General features: G+C 52.8%; 9 protein-coding genes across 9 annotated transcripts; 5 read left to right on the plus strand and 4 right to left on the minus strand.

The window, feature by feature from the left end:
- Positions 1-385: 385 nt before the first annotated feature.
- On the plus strand, positions 386-1,626 carry BO82DRAFT_399080 (double-time; the record flags this gene model as incomplete). The annotated part of the gene is made up of 4 exons (XM_025639081.1): positions 386-403; positions 475-547; positions 621-1,109; positions 1,238-1,626. The coding sequence occupies 4 exons, from the start codon at positions 386-388 to the stop codon at positions 1,624-1,626; spliced, it is 969 nt and encodes a 322-aa protein (XP_025495332.1).
- A 301-nt stretch (positions 1,627-1,927) lies between these two features.
- BO82DRAFT_425728 (putative ABC transporter) lies at positions 1,928-5,341 on the plus strand (the record flags this gene model as incomplete). The annotated part of the gene is made up of 9 exons (XM_025640339.1): positions 1,928-2,026; positions 2,918-3,050; positions 3,118-3,202; positions 3,265-4,208; positions 4,278-4,322; positions 4,374-4,559; positions 4,615-4,781; positions 4,838-4,956; positions 5,013-5,341. The coding sequence occupies 9 exons, from the start codon at positions 1,928-1,930 to the stop codon at positions 5,083-5,085; spliced, it is 1,851 nt and encodes a 616-aa protein (XP_025495333.1). The 3' UTR covers positions 5,086-5,341.
- Positions 5,342-6,753: 1,412 nt separating this feature from the next.
- BO82DRAFT_425735 (uncharacterized protein) lies at positions 6,754-7,703 on the minus strand (the record flags this gene model as incomplete). The annotated part of the gene is made up of 2 exons (XM_025640340.1): positions 7,019-7,703; positions 6,754-6,848 (listed from the first exon to the last, which is right to left on the minus strand). Exons 1-2 carry the CDS (start codon positions 7,569-7,571, stop codon positions 6,754-6,756), a joined length of 648 nt encoding a protein of 215 aa, XP_025495334.1. The 5' UTR covers positions 7,572-7,703.
- A 2,607-nt stretch (positions 7,704-10,310) lies between these two features.
- Positions 10,311-11,462, plus strand: BO82DRAFT_425737 (LysM peptidoglycan-binding domain-containing protein; the record flags this gene model as incomplete). The annotated part of the gene is made up of 1 exon (XM_025640341.1): positions 10,311-11,462. One exon carries the CDS (start codon positions 10,311-10,313, stop codon positions 11,424-11,426), a length of 1,116 nt encoding a protein of 371 aa, XP_025495335.1. The 3' UTR covers positions 11,427-11,462.
- Positions 11,463-11,678: 216 nt separating this feature from the next.
- BO82DRAFT_303289 (sugar porter family MFS transporter) lies at positions 11,679-13,610 on the minus strand (the record flags this gene model as incomplete). The annotated part of the gene is made up of 4 exons (XM_025632150.1): positions 11,679-12,630; positions 12,683-12,979; positions 13,036-13,381; positions 13,433-13,610. 4 exons carry the CDS (start codon positions 13,608-13,610, stop codon positions 11,898-11,900), a joined length of 1,554 nt encoding a protein of 517 aa, XP_025495336.1. The 3' UTR covers positions 11,679-11,897.
- A 1,432-nt stretch (positions 13,611-15,042) lies between these two features.
- On the plus strand, positions 15,043-17,074 carry BO82DRAFT_381140 (beta-glucosidase; the record flags this gene model as incomplete). The annotated part of the gene is made up of 2 exons (XM_025637821.1): positions 15,043-15,078; positions 15,160-17,074. 2 exons carry the CDS (start codon positions 15,043-15,045, stop codon positions 16,867-16,869), a joined length of 1,746 nt encoding a protein of 581 aa, XP_025495337.1. The 3' UTR covers positions 16,870-17,074.
- A 172-nt stretch (positions 17,075-17,246) lies between these two features.
- On the minus strand, positions 17,247-18,936 carry BO82DRAFT_381141 (S-adenosyl-L-methionine-dependent methyltransferase; the record flags this gene model as incomplete). The annotated part of the gene is made up of 4 exons (XM_025637822.1): positions 18,580-18,936; positions 18,400-18,526; positions 18,209-18,335; positions 17,247-18,108 (listed from the first exon to the last, which is right to left on the minus strand). Exons 1-4 carry the CDS (start codon positions 18,829-18,831, stop codon positions 17,247-17,249), a joined length of 1,368 nt encoding a protein of 455 aa, XP_025495338.1. The 5' UTR covers positions 18,832-18,936.
- A 735-nt stretch (positions 18,937-19,671) lies between these two features.
- BO82DRAFT_199777 (Spg1/Tem1 GTP-binding protein) lies at positions 19,672-21,425 on the minus strand. Its single transcript, XM_025630596.1, has 6 exons — positions 21,370-21,425; positions 21,145-21,220; positions 20,550-21,059; positions 20,197-20,489; positions 20,072-20,146; positions 19,672-20,013 (listed from the first exon to the last, which is right to left on the minus strand). The coding sequence occupies exons 3-6, from the start codon at positions 21,019-21,021 to the stop codon at positions 19,915-19,917; spliced, it is 939 nt and encodes a 312-aa protein (XP_025495339.1). The 5' UTR covers positions 21,022-21,059; positions 21,145-21,220; positions 21,370-21,425; the 3' UTR covers positions 19,672-19,914.
- A 545-nt stretch (positions 21,426-21,970) lies between these two features.
- On the plus strand, positions 21,971-24,012 carry BO82DRAFT_351477 (ribosome biosynthesis protein RRB1). The gene is made up of 3 exons (XM_025634431.1): positions 21,971-22,273; positions 22,344-23,604; positions 23,660-24,012. The coding sequence occupies exons 1-3, from the start codon at positions 22,075-22,077 to the stop codon at positions 23,682-23,684; spliced, it is 1,485 nt and encodes a 494-aa protein (XP_025495340.1). The 5' UTR covers positions 21,971-22,074; the 3' UTR covers positions 23,685-24,012.
- Positions 24,013-24,509: the final 497 nt, after the last annotated feature.

Here is a 24,509-nt window from a genome sequence, read left to right on the forward strand (position 1 = left end):
AGAAACAGGACGAACAAAGAGTAGTTGTATGAGATTGTACGCAACGGAGGAGACAAAGACACTGTTGCTTTGTGAAAGAACTCACCTCCTAACGGCGGCGCCAGGGATGATACAATCAATGTTGCTTTCACAGAACAGACACAATTGTGATTAGTCCTTTGATGGATCTGTGGTAATTATAGCCAAACAGGACAAAGCATGACACCAGCCCAGCGCAGCATCCGCGACATTCTAAAGCCAATAACCACCAACAACAACTCTACTCAGAATCAACCAACGCAACAAAGAACAATCCTACATAGTCCATAACAACCTCCACTTCCGGTCATCATCATCATCATCATGATGTCCATCATACGTCAAGCAGACTACACAGAGTCTCCTCATGCCGACCGAGCAACTCGTAAGCCCTTAGCCTTAAGCTACCCAGACATCGCAACACCAGCGATAGCAACAACACTAACCATCACACAGAACATCACCGTCGCCAACCGCTTCAAACTCCTCCGCTACCTAGGAGGAGGCGGCTACGGCGAAGTCTTCCTCGGTGCGATCATCCCATCCCACCCTTTCCCAGCCCAGCAGCCCCCTCCCCCTCCACCAAAACTAACAACCACAAGCCCAAGACCTCCAAACCAAAACAACCGTCGCCCTCAAACTCGAACCTCTGAAAACGCGCGACACCCTCGAACAAGAACACACGATTTACACCGCGATCAAAGGCCCCGGGATCCCCAAAGTCTACTTCTACCACCCGTCCATCGACGACTACCGGCTCCTGGCCATTGAACTCCTCGGCCCCACCCTCGAAGATCTCTTCAACTACTGCCACCGCCAGTTCACCCTCAAGACGGTGCTGATGATCGCCGACCAGCTGCTGCTGCGCATGCAGCACATCCACGCCGCGGGGTACATCCACCAGGACATCAAGCCCGAGAACCTGCTGATGGGGCGCGGCCGGAAGGGCAATACCCTGTACATCAACGACTTCGGGCTGGCGAAGAAGAAGTTCATGAGTCGACGGAACGTCAAGTGCTACCGCGGGCAGCTGGAGAAGGATGTCGTTGGCACGGTGGTGTACGCGAGTCGCGCGGCGCATTCGAGGCATTGTATGTTCTCCTCTTTGCTTGGTTGTCTGCTTTTGAGGGGGGGGGTGTGAGGTTGATGTGAGGGGGATATAACGGGTTTCGGTTTTGAATTGATGAATTGGGGCTAACTTTCTACTCGATGGCGGCAGATCAAACCTACCGCGATGATATGGAATGTGTCGGGTATACGCTTGTCGAGTTCCTCCAGGGTGAACTCCCCTGGGAATATCTGGGCCATTCGAAGCATCGGCCCATCGGGGAGGCCAAGAGTCGAATCACGGTTCAGGAGCTGTGTCGCGGGTTGCCGGAGGAGTTTGAGTGGTATTTCGACCATGTGAATGGGCTGCGGTATAATCAGCTGCCGGACTATGAGTTGTTACGGGGCTGGTTTCGGAAGCTGTTTGCGAGGCGGCGGTTTGAGTGGGATAATGTCTTTGATTGGACGGAGAAGAGGTTCCACGAGTTGAGGGCGGAGTATGGGGTTGTGGAAGAGGGGGAGGACGAGGACGAGGATGGGGATGAAGACTATAAGGGTTGATTTTGGATGTTGTTGTATAAAGTATGACTGTATGCACAGTAACTATCTCAAGTCCCGTTCAGTATGCATTACTACGGCTGGGACATCATAGCTGGCCTTTGGAAGAACAAGAAACAGGAAATTTGTTGAGTTCGACGATTCAAGGCATGGAATGTACAAGGAAGTGCGGATGCGATATCCAGCAAGTCATCAAGCGCTATTTGAGATAAGATTTGGCTGACATGTAAGGGGTAAACAACCTTGAGTCGCATGCGCGACCATATTTCTGGCCAGCAGGCAAGCCGCGGCTCTGGCTTAAAGAATGTCGAATTTGGATGAGGACCGATCCGCAAACGAACCAGTCGAAATATCAGCATGGAACGCAGCCGGCCCCGGCATCGCGTCTTCTGACATGTCACTGGTACAGGAGACAGAATATGCCCAGTGCTGCAGGGGGATGCCTATCGCCCACCCTAGTCTGGCATGCATGAGATGCATCATCTGCGGGACCTTGCATCTCATCCTGTAAGGTTCCTGGCTGCTGGGACTTCCCCTTTTGCCATGTCGTTCGTCACCGTATATCTCACCACAACGCGACCAAGCGAAGTTCAAGTTCCATCCTCAGCACAACGATATGAATAGTTCGAAACCTGGCGTAATAGGTGTGGCGCCATCCAATGATACCTGCCTCTCAGGGCAGCAAGCAGCCTGGCTCGCCTCTTCGCCCACCTGCAATGACGGCTTCTACTGTGCGATTCCCCTAAAATGCCGGTGACAGCCCAAAGCTCACGAGTCGCAAACAGGCCAATCAAGCGAGGATAACCTCCCACCCGAACATTGCACCCCAACGTTCGAGTGCCTCATCAAACGCCTCCAGGAAGGCTGGAATTTCTGCGACAAGCCACAGGGCGCGCTCGAGCCCGTGATCTGCCCCGAGGGCAATTATTGCGCGCCCGGGGGAGCACCACCTGTGCCCTGTCCGCAGGGCTCCTTCTGCCCCGTGGGGACTGCCAACCCCATCAAGTGCCGCACCCTCTCCCTCTGTCCGGAAGGGAGCTCACACCAGCGTGATCTGGTCGGTATTCTCTTGTGTATCCTGCTGGACATTTTAGTGGTTCTGCTCTGGATGCGGCGCTTTTCTCTGTCATCCGACTTGACAAAGCTAAGGTCATGGTCCAGGCTTCCGAGTGCGCATCAATGCAGAGATAAGGAGGGTATAGTCGGGGACTCGCAGGAGACAGGAGACGAGGAGAAAGATGTGCCGCAACTGTTGAGATTCCCATTCCTGTCAGTGGATGATACCTCAACGCAGCCGTTGGAAATTACCTTTACAGATTTGAGCTTCAAAATCCGAGGCAGACCGACCGACATTCTATCTGGTCTGCATGGATCATGCAAAGCTGGCTCGATCCTGGGAGTCATGGGCCCCTCTGGCTCAGGGAAATGTAGGTAGCGCACAGGCTATGGATGTGCTTGCTTGTGGGTGTTGTTGAGGCTAAGTGTTTCTCGTAGCGAGTTTCGTCAACATTCTGGGCGGAAAGAATAAGGCTAGCACCGGCGAGATCTGTCTCAATGGTTATAAAATGAAGCCTGCAGAGTATGAGCACCAATACTCTAACCCCTCTCCTCTATGTTTTGGAACTGACTGTGGTTTGACAGACTGCGAGCGCTGATGGGATTTGTCCCTCAAGATGATCTTGTCCTCCCTGAGCTGACCGTTCGAGAGAACCTACTGCACTCGGCTCGCGTCATGCTAGGCGGGCAACTGGCCGACCATGAAATTCAAGACTATGTTGAATCTTTGATTGCCTCTCTGGGACTTGGAAAGGTGCAAGATCAGATGGTGGGCAATGTTGCACAAAGAGGATTGTCTGGGGGCGAATGCAAACGGGTGAGTATCGGCCTTGAACTCGCCGCCGCTCCCAAAGTGTTGATCCTCGATGAACCGACTTCGGGCCTCGACGCGACCGCGGCACTGTCCTTAATGAGGTTGCTGCGTTCAATCTCGCGTTGCGGAATCATGGTCATCTGTGTGATTCACCAGCCCAGGGCTGAGATCTTCGCTCTTTTGGATACTCTCATGCTTCTGAACTCAGGGAACCAGGTCTATTTTGGCGAAGCCGCCACCGCTCAAGCCTACTTCACAGACCTTGGCTATGAGTTTCCTTCCTTCTGCAATCCGGCGGATATCATCATGGACATCCTCCCCAGTCATCCCTGGGAGGAGACAGGTCTGCCAGCCAAGGAAGGGAAATCCTGCATGCCAGTAACAGGCATTTCTGATGCCGACTCGGGCGAAGCATCCGACACTCCACAGCATGTCCCGAGCATTCTCCTCTCGATTCGCCAGCGCAAAGCTTCGTGGGCGCGACAAGTCTGGCTATCGTTTTGCCGCGGAACAGTGCAACAGACCCGACAGACCGCGAGTTTCTGCTTGGAGATAGTATCGGGCTCCGTCATCGGGGTCATGATCGGCCTGACGGTCTTCGAGTATCACGGCCACATCTTCCAAGGGATTTATCATCCTCCATTCGAGTTGCTCTCCAGCGCGGTGAACTACCGCATGGTTGCCGAGCAGGGGTTGCTTTCGTGCTTGGGCATAGGTGAGTGCTCGCTCCTGCCTTCGAAAATCGAATCGAGCCGGATCCGCTTACACTTGCCTCCGCACGTAGCATGTGCAGCCGGCCCTCCAGGCGTGAAGCTACTGGGTGAAGAGAGTATGTCAAGCCACGTTTCCTCCATAGCGCACCTGCTGACCAACCCTTAAGAGTTGATCTTCCGCCGCGAACAGCAATCCGGCCATTCCCGGAGCGCCTATTTCCTGGGCAAGAATCTCTCCGTGCTTCTGCGCATGTTCCTGTCGTCCTTGCACTACACTACCATCTATATGATTCTAGCGACCCCGACGATCTCCTTCGGATTTCAGCTGGCGATTGACTTTCTGTACTTCTACTGTCCGTACCCTCTCTGTCTCTCTCTATATAACGGACAGCTGGCTGAAGAATACAGGTATGTACGGTCTAGGCTGCATCGTGGCCGCCATCACGCGACGCGAAGACGGTCCACTAGTCTGCATGTTGAGCTGCCTTGTCATCTCTGCCCTCGGGGGCTGTGCACCCCGGCTGGCCTTGGTGAAGACGTGGCATCTAGGCTGGTTCTGGTATCTTTGGCCTGCGGTGAGTGCTCATTTGACTCAGTTGTCGAGTGAGCAGCGTCTAAACTCTGGTAATAGACATGGTTTTCCGAGGCTTTCTACAACGAAAACACTTCGCCGTTCGCCTATCTGTACCAATTGAACGGCGCGTCGGATTTTATCGGTTACAAGAATCACCGGACTGGATTTGATATCGGGTAAGAATCATAACCAAGACACATAATGATTATTCGCACGACTGACGCGCTGGTAGACTACTTTTGCTGATTGGGACATTGTATCGGGTGATATCTTATGGGCTTTTTGTGTCTGTTGGCTGGAGGTAGAGCATTCTGCCGAATACCTTGGAGCATGAAAGAAAATGCTTCTACTCATGGAGAATAATCAGCTGAATTGGGAGGCTATGCTGATTGCACATTGTCTCGCTCGAGAAACCTTTCGACCAACTGCCTGCGGAGCATTTAATGCTTGCTGCGGCTGTTTTAGGAAATAACAGAGGCAAGGCGATGATAGCTCATAAATCATGCAGCACCAAAGTCTGGCGCCGCTTAGATAGACATGTTATGTATTAGAAAGAGAGCGAGAACCCATCAACGTTATAAACAGCACAGAATATAACCAGGCAACTAAGCACAAGTACCACGGGTGGTGCAAACCATAAACCAAACCAAAAGATTCACGGCGTTAAATCGGGAACATTCACTTCTTTGGGATATCTTTTAATTCTTTATAATTATAATGCGGGATCCGTCTAGCAGCCCAGCGGGCCGATGGCGTAGTGGAAGGCGATTCCACCCTAGTCGGTGGCAGGATGCTTCTCCCTCCTCCGGTACGGGGGCGGACTGGGTTAGAAAACCCTGAGAAAAAAAAGGGTTTTCGTAGCACTGGAATGAGAGGTGTGGCCCCTTGGAGGGATTTAACAATCCTGGGCTGCATCTTGGCAGTGTGAGCTTTTTGTTTCTCTATGTGGTGGTTTGGTTTTTTTCGGGTGGGTGGATGAGGGTGTAAGTGTAGTATACACAGCAACCACGACACCACGTTCCCCTTTCACAACACAGCACGTCAAGTGTCGATACCGCGGGGCCTCACTTTTGCAACAACTTTGTCGATCGCATAACTAATGTTCTCACGGTTCTTTGAGTCCCTGAAAGATTCTTTCTCCATCTGAATATCCTATCTATTTATTCCCTTGACATGCGCTCAACGTGTCTGTTATGTCTATTGTGATCTCGTCTCGTCTGCATGCCTTCCCTCCAAAAACGCGTCTTCTTGACCCCAGACTAAGTGCGATGGCAGCTACAGTATATAACTTGCTTTGAGTCTCTATCTTCCTAGCCCGGTGCATCGCTAACGATAATACTGATGTTAGCTGCTGGAAAAAGACCGGCCCCTACAGCCTCAACCCCGCTGGGACCTCACGCAGACCTAATGACAAGAAAGCGTCGTTCATCGGAAACGAAGCCAGCTGGGCGGCGTATACTCTCTCACCATTGCCCCGTTCGTACTCGATGAAGCTTCCAACAGCTCTTTCCGATGCGAGTTGCTGAACTCCGTTCCGACGCCGCGCGTGTATCACTCGGCGCCCAGCGAACCCAAAAATCCCGAGACACGACAACTCATCCAACCCTATCACAGAGAGCTCGACAACCCGTTTCTTGGAGTTTAGCCGGATATGAGGCATCGCGGGAGCCAATAGTCTACCATCTAGGACTATTGTACATGGTGCTCCTTACTGCTGTGGACTCTAGCCCGCCCAGTGCGGTGCATCATACCAGGCTCACCTGATCTGCAGGCGCCAGAACCTTTGAAACTGGGTTTATAGGCGGCAATCATGCCGTCCGAGTAGCGGCAGAAGGAGAGGTCTCTGTCTTGGGGCAGGATGGATCAACGCTGGGACGGCATGCGCTTTCGAGCAAAAATAGTTTCGTCGATTCTTACTGGGAACACAGGGGCAAAGGCCGGTCCGGGTGAATTGCAACCCTCCCTCTCCACGCTTAGGATGATTTAAGGAGCAGACCGAAGGGCTGTAGTGATTCCCGATGGCAGTTCCTGCTCCCTGTTTGGGAGCGTTTTTGAAGCATTACTTGGTCTATTTAGAGGAGAAAATTGGTAGTTGTTATGAGCATTCATATTGATATGATATATCTGAGAATATTTTTTGGTGGTCTTTTTTTCTTACATTCAAGAAAGAGAAAGGAAAGGGAAGCTAAAAAGCCTACGAGCTAGAGCTATGAGTACCAGAGCACTGACACCGCTCACAGGGCTCTCCCGCCCGCTGGCCTCGAGCCTGCAACCTCAGCGTTAGCGACCTCACACACTCCTCCAAAGTGAACCGAGGACCGTCCTCCTGATCGGATTCACCCCCCTCCCCCTGCGACGCATCACCTCGAGGCGGGCTCGGGTGCAGAGACCGCAGGAATTTCAGCAGCGGGTGCAGGTTCTCAACGGGGTCCACGTGCGGCCCGAACTCGGGGAACTCGTTGCGGCCGTGATGATTGCAGCGCCGGGCCGGGCCGGTGCCGCCATCCGCAGCCAAGGATTCCCTGTACAGTCGGAAGCGGCCGTCGACCCGGATCATCCCACCCATCGGGCTGTCGCGATATTCCTGGCGCTCATCATACTCCTCGCGCTTGCTCCTCCATCGCTCTTGGAGAATCTCGAGGGCTGGCCCCCAGTTATCGGCCTTGAATCGGGGGTCCCGGGACTCGATCACCACGATGTAGGTACCGCCGGGGGTCAAGGTCATGGCGTAGATCGTGACCTCCCCGTGAGGGGTGGTCTGGGTGATTGTTGGTTCGACGTGGTTGGGCATTTTGGGATGCTGTCGTGCACGAGCACTTTTGAAAGTGGAAGGTTGGGTGATGAAAGGGTGAAGGTCTGGGTGAGTGGGGGTGATGATGATTCAATTGGTGTCGGGATTCATGGCCCTATTTATACATCGGTGCTTGGCGTGGACGGGTCTCTTCTTCTGTATCCTGATGCTTGTTACCTCTGGGATAAAGGGATCAATCATATAAAGAGCCGCAGGGAAAATGCCTGCTTCTGGGAGGGTTGTTATACAATGTAATCAAAGAAGTAATAGTTTGTATAAAGAATGCATTGAACGTATATTCGTTATCCTTTGCAAACGCTTTCGAACTCGGGACCAATTTGAAAGGAGTAGCTACCCTGTGAAAGGCCTCTTGGTCAAAGGTACAAGTGCTCTTCCCTTTCAAGTTCCATAGACGTCCCGAGGTTGGACTCGGATTTGCTGGAGAGTGACAATGCGCTTTGCTGTGTGCATGCATATCGAGATAAAGCGTCATTGTGAAATAGCCGATATTTATCCCGCTACCAACCGACAAGATAAAGAAATAATGACCTTGGCAGTTCTACGCTAGATGGTCATGAGTCCAAGGTTAAGAAAATGTATTCTGATCTATACTGTCTAATACGTACAATGATAAAGACACACGCATATTACGCACACCTCTTCGGATCTATCTCTCTATACTGACTTGCTCCGCTTGCAGAAGTAGGAGCTCGTAAATACCAAGCCACCAGGCGCAATTGATGGCCAGCAGAAGACACCAGGCAATCAATATCCCCTTAGTAGTGCTATGGATGGATCAAGGAGACGCAGTCATGGCTGAGAAAGCTGCAATCGTAGACATCAGATTACTTGCCGCTATAGCAGTCGGACATGGATGATTTGGCGAGCAAACACTAATCAATGGGTCGCTAGGAAACCGAAAAAGGACGCCGTCTTATGCTGACTGGAGCTCCAATATCTTCCAATACAAATTTTGGATGATTTGAGTTGCTGCTCACTGCATGTTTTTCCTAACCCCACTGCATCAGCAATGATTGCCCCCTTCGCTATCCCACTGTTCCTTATTTCTGCAAATCGATGGATTGCCACTGGCTGCCAAAATCTAAGGACACATGATCGCGCCGTCCCATTCGGATCTGGGCTCTCGGAGTTCTCAATCCCAAATTCTTGGCATGTTTATGCAAGCTAAGCCACCCTTTGTGGACCTGCCTTCACTTCCACGGTGTGTGAGAGTGTCTATGTAGCGAATGGGTGCATTGGTAGGTGCATACCGACTTGAGAAATGAGCGTCTATCTCGCTAAACTCTTCCGTGAGTCTGTGAGATGCCTCAAGAGATCTGCCGACACCCGAGATGACAGTTCCGTGACTTGTGCTATCAAAGCCACAAGTTCGGGTGCTTGCGCCTCCCATATCAAAATCTGAAAGACATACTAAGATGGTTAAGAGACAATCCAGCTATAGGAAGAGCATTCTTACCTTCCCCTCTTGGTCTTTGTGTATGAAAGACCAGTCAAGACTATGAGTAGATATACCCCAGACTGACTGATGTATCGGAGTAGTGACACGTTATTCTCGCTTGATGCAGCATCGCTATATCTGTGTCAGTGGTCACAGTAAAGCATCACATGCACCACAGCGGAAGAGAGAGGAACTTACCCATGCAGGCAATGGCCCGCTAGACACCTGGAACTCCTCTTCTTTTTGTTTCAATGACCACAAGATCCATCTCCATAGCCTCGAGCTTGTTATGCAATAAAGTATAATGACTCTTGCCGGACAAATGTAGTTTCATCCTCATCCCAGTGATCGAGCCAAGGCAACTGCAACAATACTTCGAATTGATACGTAACGAGATTTATAAAAGAGTGGCGAGCCGTCATGACGACTTCATAATGGTCTAGGATTCTTCCTGTTGCGCATCAGGAATTAGCATAGACCAAGCAAGGCTATTCTCAGGATACAAAAGTCAACGGCTTGATGTCGTTCGCATCGAAAATGGAATCATTGTACGATGTTTAAGGTTAAACATGCGCTTTATTAACTCGGAAGTTAGGGCTCGTAATGACGATGATGGGGAGCTTTTTGATCCGTTCTAGCGTATCCCAGGCAGTTTTATGGTCTTCGGGGTGCTTCAATATAGATTTCGATTGTCAAAGACATTTGTAAAAGAGAAAAGGCTGCCAAGTAGACAATCTCGTTGATCTAGTATAGGAGATTGATGGATGTCTTTGATGCTAGAAGGGGATGGTATAGAACAGTGGTGGATGCTGAAGTTGGAAAGATGGAGGGTATAGGATGATGGTTGCGCTTGGGAGAATACGCGCTTGCAAGGAAGGCTTCGATACCAGCCAGTGGTTCGTGTATCCGAGTACCAGTCGAGTTGCGAAATGCAATCAGACAATGCTCTTGGACTTCATGGTTAATACCCCTTTGAACGACACCAACTCTCGACATACAATCTATAGCTGCAGGGCAAATGCCTCAGATGCTCTGGAAAGCGCTTTGGATGGCACCACCTGTGCCGACTCGAATGCAAAACTTGAAGGCTACCTACGAGTTCGGTCTGTGGAGTGCCGGGGATTCTGCGACAGCTCTTCCAAAATCCCAGTCTAACCAGACCGTTGCAATTGGGTAACTGTCAGAAGTCGACTATCTTTGCTTTTTCGGAAGTTGACAAAGTGGCCGCGGGTATTTATATTGGAGGGAGTCTCCAACATGCTCACAATATCGATGCTATTATGGACGATGTTTCGGACTTGCTTCAGACTTTGCAGGCTTTTGACAGTGGAGTGTGGCAATACTGTGGAATCAACTCCAATCGCACTCTGGGACTTGCAGTCGATTTGAATGGCGACTTGGCAGCTGTGCAACAGTATGTCCGCACTTGGAGCGATGGGCAATGTGTTTCTGGTTTTACCACCACCCAAACAGGGAGCGCCGAGCTTGCCTTGACAAACACACTCATTTTCAATTCTTCGTCGCTGGCTGTGACAAACAGCACCGTCCATGCTCGGTCCTTCAGCCAGTCAGGCATCTCCCATACACACTCCGTGCTTCACACCCATCGTCGTTCTACTTGTTCGTATGTGCAGGTGGTATCAGGAGATTCTTGCGCTTCTCTTGTTGAGGAGTGCGGCATCACATCCGATGAGTTCTATGATTACAACACCGCCAGCGACCTCTGTTCAACCCTTGCCGTAGGCCAGTATGTCTGTTGCTCACCAGGCACTCTTTCCGATTTTGCTCCATCACCCTATGCTAATGGAACGTGTTATACCTACGATGTTGTCTCTGGGGACTCGTGCTCGCTGACGACGGGTCCGTTCACGCATGCCGCCGCCAACTTCTTCTACAACGTGAAGCCGCTGTTCGGGATCGACAGCACGACCTGGTACGACATGCAGAACAGCATCAACGCGACCATCCGCATGAACCTGGTGGGCGCCGCCGACTGCACGCAGGGCGAGGCCCACAACACCCCGGCCACCAACGCCACCCTCACCGACCTCCGCGGCTACGGCATCGACATCGAGGAGCTGCTAACCAACTCCGAGGCCTGCCAGAACGCCACCGGCGTGTACTTCGGCTCCCAGTCCGTCAGCATCACCGCCGTCGCCAGCTCCGGCGTCCTGCCCACCTGCTGCTACAACCTGCCCGTGCTCACCCTCGTCCCCGTCTCCGGCCTCGATCCCTTCGAGGACAGCCCCTGCTGGATCAACACCGTCAACGCCACCCTCTCCAACGTCACCGTCGGTCAGACCTACCTCCTGCCCAACCTGGTCACCATCTTTGATCAGGATTACTGTACCTGCGGCTATGCGACGGTGTGCAAACGCACCGATGGGCCTTGTTAGGCCGCGGTTTGCTTTATCTTTTGGCCTCTCTTTGTTGGTTTCTTTGTGCTTGTCTGGAAGAGCATTGAGAACATCTGTCTCCCTTGCCCCTTATGGTTGGGGTTCCTTACTATCTTTAATTTGTTACACCCCCTATACACGCTTGCTTGTTCAGCAACCAGGGGGATTAATAGCTCTTGAATAACGGACGCAATGAATGATTCAGTTGACAGTCAGAATTCGTATAGATAGGCCCACAAGTATAGGAGCTCGCCCATCAACTGTCCCAAAGAAAATCTCTTCACATATAAGAGTTGTGTAGGCAGTCAACCCATTGTTTGGTTCTTAGCTTGCTTCAGTCATTCGAAATCTTCGGAGATTTCAGGCATGTAAGGCGAGCGCTTGCACAGTTTAGCTGCCTAGACGGGCTGAATTGAGTTGACACAACATGATATGAACCGATATGGGCTCTTCGTAGCCACTCTTCTCCCCTCAAACCGCCTCCACCCTCATCGATACAGGCCCCTCTTTCTCATCCCCCTTGACCGAAAAGCGATCCGCCAACTCCACCGCAGCAGCCTCCTGCGCCAATGCCTTCTCAATATTGACCTCCGGCGACACCTCCCACCGGCTGCCGGGCACCAACAACGGGGCGTTGGTGAACAGATCGTCCATCACCTCTAGCGAGAGACCTTTTGTTTCCGGCAGGAACATATAGAAGAACAGCGCATTGCCAAAGTCACACACGATAAACAGCAGGTAATAGCGCCAGCCGATGCGCTCCAGCGCGATGGGCGTGACCTGGGCGATCATCGTGTTGAACGCGAACGAGACCATGGTCGCCAGCGAGATGCCTTTGGCACGGGTGGCGGTGTTGAAGATCTCGGCGGGAATAATCCAGGACATGGTCCCCGAGGCGCAGAAGCAGAAGTTGAAGACCCAGGTGCTGGCGACAATGAAGGCCCAGTGAGCGGCCGTGTTGGTGGAATCGGGAGGGTACTGCGATAGGAGCGAGGCACCGATGATAAAGGCAACCCCACAGGCGATGTTGCCGCCAATTTGCAACGGGCGACGGCCAACGCGGTCGATGAGGAAGAAGAAGATGAACTGCGCGAGCTCGCCGATGATGGAGTTGATTCCTTGGTAAAGGAGGGTCTTCGAGGTGGAGATTCCAATTTGTGCGAAGATGGCCGGGGAGAAGTATTGAATGGCGGAGACGCCGGTCCTGAGAGATGGTTAGACACGATACTTGAAGGGTGAGTAGGAGGGAGGCTCACATTTGGCTGGATGCTTGACAGGCACAGGCAAGAATGATGCGACGCGTATTGGAACGGTTGGCAAACAGTTCCTTGTAAGACTTGGCAGCGTGCTGATGTTCCTCCTCGATTTGACGCTGGATCAATTCATATTCGGCCCGGACATATGCGTCGTCAATGTTACCGTTGGCGTGCAGGCGAGCCAGGTTGTGCAATCCTTCTTCATGACGATCGTGGTCGATAAGCCAGCGAGGCGACTCTGGGAAGAAGTAGATGCATGAAGCTAGGCCAATAGCAGGAACCAGCTGAAGTGCCAGACTGTCCGAAAGTGTTTTGTTAGGCAATTCCTAGTCTACCGAGGGAGTGTCGCTTACGGAAGTCGCCACTGAACACTATCGCCAGTATTGGCCCAAGACTTTTCACAACCGTATCCAATCCAGGACGCGGACAATGCGCCGATGCCCAGCATGGTCTGCTGAAGTGACCCTAAAATACCTCGGATGCTGGCATGTGCAATTTCTGCCTGGAACATAGGGACGGTTTCGACAAGAATACCTATCCCAAAACCTGCAAAGATGCGTGAGAACAGCAACATGCCAACGTTGACCGCTGCGGTCTGGAGAATGCCTCCGATACAGAACAACACGGATCCCAATACAAGGGTTGCGCGACGACCGAGTGGGTCAGTGTAGCCCGCTCCTAGGGCCCCAAAGAACGCTCCTGTGCAGGATTAGCTGCAAGCACCTGCTGGGGTAGAGTGCTATGGCTTACCAGCCGTGAACAAGGACACAACTGTTCCGGAGATAACGCTTCCATTATGCGTCAAGAACTTATCAACAAAGGAATCTGATGCAACGACAGAGGCGATGACACCCAGATCATAACCGTAAAGGAAGGATCCGAAAGCAGCAAAAAGAGCCACCACAAATTGGTAGACCTTCGGTTTCATCTTGTTAAAGACCTCGGATCTGATGAGTACGTCAAGCTTATCGCTGTGGAGGCCGTGGAGAATGTGGAGAAACCGGGGGCTCCAGATCATTTTATGCCTCTATCAGTGGGGAAACCATAGCCATGTCGAGGAATTGGGCGCCACCTCAGCTTGCAGTGATTCTGAGCCATATGGCAATATTTGCTACGGAAGATTGGTGGGATTCAACATGCATCTGGTTGTCCCAGCGGCTGATCTCTCGACTCATGATGGCTAAGTTACCGGCAGCTTGGATGTCAACCTCGACTCTCGCGTGGCTTGTCCTGCTTCGGGCATATTTCCTGCGGAGGCGCGCCCAGGCCCTGATTTGCGGGCTGCAGTCAAAGCATTTGCGGGGTCGAGATCGATTCGATTTATCCGACCTTCGAATAACAAGGCAGCTTTCTTTCGTGGATAAAAGAAGAAGGTGGGATGTGGCAGATATTTAAGGGCTCGCTGCAACCTGTGCTCTCGAGTATGGATACGCGCGGACGAGGCCTGGTATACAAACATAAACCATAAAATGTGGGATACACCCCCTTTGTCTGTATTCTCGAGCTCCAAGCTCAGAGATGATGGTTCTCACTCTCCTAGTAGATGTGGTGCTGTAGGGAGCTGCTTGTCGGAAGAAACTTTGCTTGCTGTCCGATTCGTTGTCGCATGTAGGAAGACCTGACCGAAGACCTGTACTTGGGTAAGGGGAATACATAGACGAGAGGCTGCAAATATAGAACATGTGCCGTGTCGACGTAGACGCCTCAAGCTGGTTCAAATCAGCATTGATATAATGACGTGGGGAGGTTTGAACCAAGGCGATCTCTCGCTGGGGAGGACTTTCGGGTGAAGATGGTCCGACGGGGCGGGGCCGAGATTGACTTGCCTGTTGTAGCAATCAGGGTCTTCCACCTCTGCTACCTCTGCACTCCTCCTCCTCCCCGCATCACCCCCACAATCCACCGTCAGACACGGGACACAATCACCACCAAAGCTCGAGTCTCGTCGTTTACTTTACCTCCCCCGGATTGTCCGATGCTCTCTTCTCGGCTTATCATCGGCAACACCTCGGAACATGAGCTGACCATCTGTCGATTCACTCTCACTCAAGCAGCGGGGAAACGTGGGGAAAGAGGCCGATCTCCAGGCTCGTCATGGCCACGGCTCACAAGGGCGTCTTCGCCCCCACACTGCAACGATTTCAAGGTCGCATTTCAATCTGCAGACACCGATCATTTCCCGATGTGAGGCTGGCCCTGCTATAGCGGATCAGCTCGGGAGAGAATGTTGCTCGACCATGACTATAAATCAAGGAAAGAACCTGCCTAGGAAAGAACATGCCTAGGACATCAGTGAAGAGTCTCTGCAACTCCGACTTGGCAGGACACTTGAACCGGCAGGTCTAGTCAATTTAGCTACTATGTTCCTCAGAACCACTGTTCTTACCACGGTTTTGGTGGGAAGCCACCTGGGAGAAGCATTTGTGGCGCGTTCCGGTTCTCCGAATGCTTCTCCCACCTTGACTGCATCTTTCGAGACTCCATCCTACCGGTACAGTTCGTTCAGTTATACTCAGCTCACATCCGACCGTTACGCAACACCACTGCCTTCTCCTATCTCTTTTCCTACCACCTTTGCCCCACCGTTCAGTGAAGCATCGACCCTCCTGCCTACAGGAGTCACCTACACTACCTATAGCCTCAATCCTACCACAACGGCTGCTACGGAGTCAGAGACAGACGCGTATTGCCAGCAAGCATACGACGAGCTCTGGACATCGTTATCCTACTCCTCGGCGCCTCCCTTCACCACGACAGTCTCTCCTACCCCTGTTCCAAGCAGTGAATTGGTGTTTCCACCTGCTCTGACTCCGTACCTCGCCAACCCGAGAAAGAAGCTTCCTGAGAACTTCATCTGGGGCGTTGCAGGCAGTGCATGGCAGATTGAAGAGGGCCTTCAGCTGGGAGGCCGAGGACCAAGTATCCTGGACACCATTGGAGCAATCCAATCGAACGACAGTGCTAGCGATGCCAATGTGGCCACCATGAATTATTATCTGTACAAACAGGACATCGCCCGACTGGCTGCTCTGGGTGTTCCTTACTATTCCTTTTCCATCTCCTGGAGCCGCATTGTTCCGTTTGGGGTTGCTGGCTCGCCTGTGAATACCGAGGGTCTGGCCCATTACGACGACGTGATTAACACCTGTGTAGAATTCGGGGTCACTCCTATCGTGACACTAGTCCATGCCGACTATCCACCGTCTGTGGTTGCAGACATGGGCAACCTGACCACGCACTATCTATACTATGCCAAACAAGTGATGACCCGGTACGCCGACCGGGTGCCATACTGGGTCACCTTCAATGAGCCCAACATCTCGGTGGGCAGCGTTGCGAAATCCTACAGCATTCTCAAGGACATTCTACTCGCACACGCTGCGGCGTACCACTGGTACAAGGAGACCTTAGGCGGCACAGCTCAAATCACGCTGAAATTCGCCAACAACCTCGCGCTGCCTCTTGACCCGACCAACAGCACCCACACCGCCAGCGCCCAGCGCTACCAGGCCTTTATTCTCGGCATCATGGGTAACCCGCTCCTCCTCGGCGAGCAGATCCCGTCCGAGGTGCTCAGCACGCCCAACATCACGATCGAGGCGCTGACAGCCGAGGAGCTCGCCACGGTGAAGGACACCGTCGACTTCATCTCCATCGACCCATACACCGCACAGTTCGCCTCTCCGGCGCTCGAGGGCATCGAGGCCTGCGCCGCCAACTCCAGCCACCCGCTCTGGCCGTCCTGCGCCACGCTCACGAACGTCCAGGCCAATGGCTGGCTCATGGGCGATGCATCCAACGACTACGCCTACATCGCGCCGCAGTACGTGCGGCAGCAGCTCGGCTACCTGTGGAACACGTTCCGACCCAAGGGGATCCTGGTGGCGGAGTACGGCTTCAACCCGTTCGCCGACGCCAACCGCTCGCTCAACGCGCAGCGCTACGATCTCGAGCGCACGCTGTACTACCACTTCTTCCTGCGCGAGGTCCTCACGGCCATCCATGAGGATGGCATTAACGTGATCGGCGCACTGGCGTGGAGTGTCCTCGACAACGACGAGTTCGGCAGCTACGCCAACATGTACGGCCTGCAGACGGTCAACCGCACCGACGGCCGGTTCGAGCGCCAGTACAAGCGGAGCTTCTTTGACTACGTGGACTTTTTTCACCAGCATATTGCATCTTGATATTCTGGGTGACGAGTGGCACCAGGTTATAGTGACTTGAACAAAAATCGACCAAGATGCCCGGCGAGGGGTTCCCTGATTGAGGGTATAGTGCAAGATAATCCAAAACAGAAACGGGAAAAAAAAAGGATAAAAGGAAACACTTAGCAGACTTATATAGTATAGTATCACGATAGCACGAACATTGAGTTTAGTAATTATAGACAGTATGGCGCTACAGCTCAGCCATGCTTTCGTATATCTCTCTCTTACCATTGACACAGGTCATCTATCCTCTATATCTACAAAACCGAATTAATTCAGCCTAAACCACCAAACACCATTCACCTCTCCCTCTCCCCTTCCCCATCCCCCCCAAAACTCATCCCAGAACCATCTCACGAAGAAGACCGCTTCACCCTCGCCTCAAAAACCACATGCCCCCCCTGCTGCTGCTGCTGCTGCCGCCGCAGTTCCTCCTCCCCATAAACCCCACAGACCTCAAACCCACCTCGCCCCAACAAATCCACCCACTGCGCCTTCGTCCGTTCCAACGCCCCGTAGTTACACATCATAATGAAATCCGTCTGCACGGCCATCAACCCCGCGCGCGTCTCGGGCACCACCCCCTCATTGACGAGCAGCACCGAGTCCTCGGCCATCGCGTCGCGCAGCCGCCCCAAAATCTGTAGCGCCTGCCTATCGGGCCAGTCGTGCAGGACGGTGCGCAGGAAATACGCCCGCGCGTGGCGGACGGGCTGCTCATCGAAGAAATCGTGCGGTTGAAGGGTGATGCACCCCGGGAAGGCTTTGACCGTGGACGGCGGGATGGAGGCGATGACGGCGGGGAGGTCCTGGAGGATCAGTTTTGGTTGGGGTTGCGTGAGGGTTGGGTCGGATGTCGGTGGTGATTGCGTGGAGAGATGCTGGCTCAGGGCTAGGAGGTCTTTGCCCTGTGAGCCGCCGACGTCGACTAGTGTTGCGCGGTTGAGGTCTTCATTTTCGGTGGCAGGGAAGAGTTTCGATTCGACCGGGTACAGCTCGAACCATTGTTTGGCCGAGCTGCTGCGCCGGAAGTCCAGAGACATGACTGCGTTGAAGGCCTGCTGGAGGTGCGGGTGGTCGCCGAGGTGCTCGAAGAAGGTCTGTGTGGTGCGGTGCGTGTGCTGGAAGGGCCCGTTCGTGGCGTCGTCTGGGCTTTTCCAGGCGGTTTCAGCGAAGTAGGACGGGAGTTGGGACATGGTTACTAGGGTGTATGTTCTGTTGGACTCGCATTAGAAGGGTGATTTAGGGGTTGAGGGCAGTGGCATTGTGAAAGGTGATTTAGAGGTTAGAGGCAGTGGGGCTTGACTGGACGTACGCGTGGATCACGATGGCGGAGAGAGGGGATTGCGAGGTGTATGCTGCAGCCAGAGGTGTGGTTTTGTAGGTGGATGGGCCGAGTTCTTCGAAAATGTTGATGGCGGCGAGGAAGCGCATGATTCGGGCTGGGAGGCGGTGTTAGTTTGAGGACGAGGCTGGAGTATAAGTAGATCCTGTGGTTGAACGTACAAACTAGGAGCTCGTCGCCTCCAGTGGATTCAGCTAGCTGGGCTGTGGTGGCCGTGCCTCCTTGTTGGGCGATGGCGTCGAAAAGTCCCAGATCCACGGCGAGTCGTAGTACCATTGCTTGGTGGCTCTGTGGTGTGTCAGTCTTGATTCCCATCTTGTGGAAATGGATCACAAACATACCCCGAAGACAGTCCGAATGGTGAAATCGGTCGGAGTCTCGACTTTGCGTCGCAGCTTCTCGATGCTCTCGAGGAGTTGCTTTCGCGTGGGCTCGTCAACGGTTTCCAGTGCTGGATAGTTGGCCAGAGAGCTGACAAGTCGAAGAAGGTCGGAATGGCTCATTGTGCTGATTTGGTTGAAGTCTGCGACTCTGTGATGTGGGGCTTGGTTAGGATGATCCTCCGATGGGATAACGAATATATAGTTCCTCATCTTAGCCGATCGACGGAGATAAATCTTAGGTGGCCGGGTAATTCGGGGATACCGAACCCCCACGATAACTCGGGGACCGTATCTCGTATAGCTCCTGAAGCAAGTGGAGCAGACCCTGGGAGGCTGGGATAGGCATGGAGATTGGAGAGCTATGGATGTGGAGTCCAGCTAACAAACAAGGCTGAAAATCCCGAGAACTGGGCGCGGGGAATTGCCATCTCCGAAATCAAGGCCGAGGCCGAACCCGGGTCCGAGACTCACGTTGCGATAAGGCAAGCGCTCTCTGTAGTCCTTACTGTACAGCAACTCACTGTAGCCCAATAACTCCATTAATGGGCTACTAGGTAGTATACTGACACTCTCCGATCCTGACCTACGGCGTGCTATGGTTACCAGCTTGGTCTAAGTCTTCCATGATTATAGTGCAACATATGATTCTCTATTCCTGTGTCAGCAAGACCTGTGTGTCGCGCAGATCCGACTGTCTGAATTCTCTCCACAATTCGTTATCAAGATGGGTGTGGGCAAATCAATCAATGGTCCCCGACATGGAGCCTCCATGGAAGGTACGTTGGTAGTATCTACTCATTTAAACTGACATACGTCAAATTATATTATCAACAAAGGAAAGGTATCTCCTCGAGGAGCTGCAAACAACACGAACAGAAGAACATATCAGACAAATGCTGGGACCGAGCACTCTTGCTCTATCGTGCAACGACCCAGACTGAAAAAAAAATATTCACAGACAGCCCGCAAATGAGCGCTTGAAAAAATGAAATAATGAACAGGTGGGGAATTCAACACACTGTGAAAGTAGTAAGTCAAGCGACGAAATGAAGGAAAATCCAGGCGCACCCCAATGCTTATGAAGGACAAGATGGAAATAAGAGAGGGTGATTGAAAAAAAAAAAACAGGATTGAAAAAGAACACCAACACGGACCAGTCTAGCTCTGATCCTCGAGGATCCGGCAGAAGGAGCCACCGTATCTTACCACCCAGAGGAGGGAAAACTTCGTTCATCAACATCACGTCGTCCTAGGCACGTAATCGTTCATCCCACTTCGTTTTTGTCGTGTCTTTCAAACATTTTTGTACAACAACAGAGGCTCGCCAATATTTTCGATTTCAGGGATGGTACACTTCAGGTCAAAAGCTTTGGCGAGGACGATCTTGAAGATCTGCGATCTGGGTTAGACGAGTACGAACAAGAGAAGGGAAGAAAAGTTCGTGATTGACCTTCTGGACATTGATGCTATGGCTAGTGCTGCTAAAGATCAGGCTGGCTTTCATGGCCTTGGCGAAGCGCTTGGCCTGTGCGCTGTTAGCAGACGTTTCCAGACTAGGGACCCGCAGTAGCTCACCTGAATGGAAATTTCTTCCTGGTCCTCCCGGGGAAAGTTGACAAAGTGATCATACTTGGTGCCAATCAAAAAGGGAATGGCAGTCTTGTTGAATCCACGACCTTGGCGATACCACTCCTTGATCGAGTTCAGGGTGCTCTTGCGCGTGAGGTCAAACATGAAGAGAATCGCCACTGCGTCATTACAGACGAGAGGAAGCATGTTGACAAACTCGCGCTGGCCACCAAGATCCCAAATCGAGAATGTGATCTCCGTATTCCGGATCGAGATGGTCTTCTCCATGAAGTTGACACCTTGTCATCCATCAGCACGGCTCACAAATTGGGGGTGAACACGATTTCATCCCCACATACCCAAAGTCTGAATGTAATCCTCATCCCAGCTGCCTTCCACATATTTCACCATAAGACTCGTCTTTCCGATCTGAGCATCCCCGACCATCCCCACCTTAATCACCACACTGTTCTTCGCTTGCGACGATGTTTGCTTGTGGCTGACATCCTGTGACGGTTGTGATATGAGACGGTCTGGATGGTTGGAGTGGCCGGAGCTGGGCCTTGAAGAGGAAGGCAATTGCGAGGGATAGTTCGATCGAGGGGCTTCGCCGTCTTGCGAGTGGTAATCTCGCGCGGGGGACTGGAAGTCGTGGGAAGAGTAGTGGGCGCGGGAGTCGCTGCTGTAACCATTTGCGATCGTGGTCTCGTCCGCACCGGCGACCATGCCATGCTGAGTGGGTGTAGGGAGATCCATGCTCTGCGCCTGGTCCTGCTCGAGCTGGTCGGCGGGCTCGGAGGCACCAGCCATGTTAAATTGTGACGTATCCATAACGGGGAAATGTGTGGATGGAGGTCTGGAGGGTGTTCCTGGATGGCGTGGTTTGGTTAGCGCTGGACGTAAACACGGTCGAGGTCCGGACGGAGACGGTGGAGCGGGGATGCTAAGACCAACCAAATTTGTGGGCGTGAGATCAGAGCAATGTTTGGTCGGAAACGCATGTATCGAAATCCGGTCGCAAAGGATAGGACTGCCAAATTGTCAGACAAATTTGTCAGCGCCATGTTGGCGAGTCAACAGTGAGTTGCAAGGGTTGAAGGTTCTTCAAGGAGGGAGGGTCCCTAGAGAGACGGGGGGGAGGGAGGGGTATTGTTGATAGAGTGATCAATTAGTATGCACCTTTTGTTGCAGGAGGAGCCCAGGTAATGTGACAGGTGCACTAGCAGCCAAGGCACGCAGCCATGGGACGACGGAGCTTCAAGGAAGGAAACGGTCCAAGCAACAAACCAGAGAGATGAAAAGGAAAACAAAAATGGGATAAACGCCTTGGATAGGAAAGTAAACAGAGAGACAGGTGATGGTTGACGGGGATGAATGAGCTGTGCTGGGCAGAGCTGAGAGAATAATTAGTAGTAGTAGCCCCTTGAGGGGGGGAGGGGGGTGGGAAGAGTGGGTGTGGAAGCAAGCGGCAAGAAGGGAAATGGAAGCCTCAGCTCAGCTTTCGATGGAGGTTGGTTCTCTCTCAGTGTGTCTGTCACTCTCAGTCTCTCAGTCTTTCACAGCCAGCCGCTGCCCAGCAGAAAAGCGGGCAGCCATTCTCCGATCGCCGCTAGTCCGCGATAGGTAAAGTGTGCCTGTCCCGTGAATTTCGCCGCGGCGCAACAGAAAAAAATCATGGAAAAATTGTTCCCCGAACCCTAATCAGTCAATTTTCCACCCCCCCCCCCCCCCCTTCTGTCGGCCATTACGCCTCCCACTTTACCCCCCCCCCCCCCCTCCCCCCCCCCCGGCCTCCTCTTCTCCCTCCCTATCGCCCGCTGCACGACTGGCTCGTCGACAGCTGTTCCTTCCCTTCGACAGATTCTACACATCACCCTCAACACAATGTCGAAGAGATCCGCCGACGCCTCCGACGAGCAGTCCGCCGCGCTCAAGGCCGGTGAGCGCCCGATCACTGAGAACCCTCCCGATGAGATGGGAGAGTTTGAGGACGAGTACGAGGACGAGTTCGAGAGTGAAGATGAGATTCTTGAGGCCGGTGTGGATGGTCGTCCGGATGCGGAGCGCGAGGAAGAGGAAAAGGGTACGCTACAATTATCTCCTGAACCACTTTCAGCCGTCCAGAAAGTCCTAACAACAGACGCTCCCCGCAGAAGCCATGGATGTCGACAAGCAGACTTTCATTCCCGGAAGAACGAAGCTCGCCCCCGGAGAGGTCCTTTCGCCCGACCCGACCACGTACGACATGCTTCACACCCTCAGCACACCATGGCCCTGCCTCTCCTTCGATATCGTCCGCGACAACCTGGGCGACAACCGCAAGACCTACCCCGCGACCGTCTACGCCGTTGCGGGTACACAAGCCGAGGGCAAGCGCGCCAAGGAGAACGAGCTGATGGTTCTTAAGCTGAGCGGATTGAGCAAGATGGAGAAAGACAACGAGACGGACTCCGAGAGCGACTCGGATTCCGACGACGACATGGGCGAAGCCATCCTTGAGCACAAGAGCATTCCTCTCGGATCGACAACCAACCGGATCCGCGCTCACCAGACTCCCAACCAGTCGGGTGATTACTCCAAGCCGCCTCAAACCATCACCGCCACTATGCTTGAGAACTCGCAAGTCGTCATTCACGATGTCACCCCTCATCTCACCAGCTTCGATGTCCCCGGTACTATGCTCCCTCCCTCCGCATCCAAGCCCCTCTCTACCTTGCGCATGCACAAGTCGGAAGGTTACGCCCTTGACTGGTCTCCGTTGCAACCCCTTGGCAAGCTGTTGACTGGTGACAACGACGGCTTGATCTACGTGACGACTCGTACTGAAGGAGGTGGCTGGGTGACCGACACCCGTCCCTTCACCGGTCACCGATCCTCCGTCGAAGAGCTCCAGTGGTCCCCGAACGAGAAGAACGTCTTCGCCTCCGCCAGCAGTGACGGAACCGTCAAGGTCTGGGATGTTCGTTCTAAGTCGCGCAAGCCCGCCGTTGATGTGCAGGTTTCGAACACCGATGTGAACGTCATGAGCTGGTCGAACCAGACTTTTCACCTGCTCGCAACCGGCGCTGATGACGGTCAGTGGGCCGTCTGGGATCTTAGACATTGGAAGCCCAGCGCTTCCTCCGCCCCGACTAAGGCTTCTCCGGTCGCGTCGTTCGACTTCCACCGGGAACCTGTCACGAGTATTGAGTGGCACCCCACCGACGACAGTGTTGTCGCGGTCGGTTCTGCCGATAACACCGTCACGCTGTGGGATTTGGCCGTCGAGTTGGATGAAGAGGAGAACCGGGATGCCGCAATGCAAGAGGTTCCCCCGCAGTTGTTGTTCGTTCACTACATGGACTCAGTCAAGGAGGTACACTGGCAGGCCCAGATGCCTGGCACCATCATGGCTACCGGCGGCGGCGGCTTTGGGTAAGTGATGCTTTTCAGATGTATTTCGAGGGTTAGATGCTAACAATTTGTGCAGTGTCTTCAAGACGATCAGCGTTTAAACGAGGAATACAAAAGTGTGAATTCGACGATAGCATACAGGTAGTTGGGGTTGCGTTTATACCACTTTTTATGACTTTAGTATCTGATGAATTAGAATCAATGACGGTCTTTTTGATACAATATGTGGTAGAAACCATCCATGGCATCCATATTGTAGCTCGATGGCCATGTATACCCAGGAGCGCAGGGTGATGCATGTTGCTGCACATAGAGCCAGAAATAGTATATTCAAGGTCGATCATCCATGTCCAGCTACGCATGTCGCCTTTCTACGAGTTGCGCTTCGCGCGGCTTTCCGTGCAACCATTGTATTGCTCAGAAAACCCGGAGATTCGCATCCACTGCATGTTGATACATGCTTTCCAACATATAGAAAATCAATGCAACAGATAAAAATACATACAGCAAGGGGCAGCAGACCTGTGTGTCTTCAAATTTTACAAGTAAGAGATAAGCTATGGTCACCACGAGCTAGATTCACAATAGGACATTCACTTTTCCAGGGTATGATCTACCGAGCCAGTGACCGGGTAGTATTTCTGAATGTGAAGAAGGGGCATCGAGACGAGCTCTGGGGCGCAACAGCCTTACACTACACCACAACACCGATCCGTCAATGCACGAACTCAGTACTCCAGCATGGTCTAGATACCATTGGATCAAGTGGGAGATACGAGGTGAGGAGGGAGGCTTGGCTCGCGTCAATATGTGGAACGCATTCTCCTGAACTGGCTAGGTCTACTAGTTAATTACTACTACCCCGGGACGGGGAAATGCGGGGGAGAGTGACTAAGCCCCAGCACAGGCCAGCAGTCTCTCCGCAT

The sequence above is a fragment of the Aspergillus uvarum genome, assembly GCF_003184745.1.
Source record: "Aspergillus uvarum CBS 121591 unplaced genomic scaffold BO82scaffold_8, whole genome shotgun sequence".
Lineage (NCBI taxonomy): Eukaryota > Fungi > Ascomycota > Eurotiomycetes > Eurotiales > Aspergillaceae > Aspergillus > Aspergillus uvarum.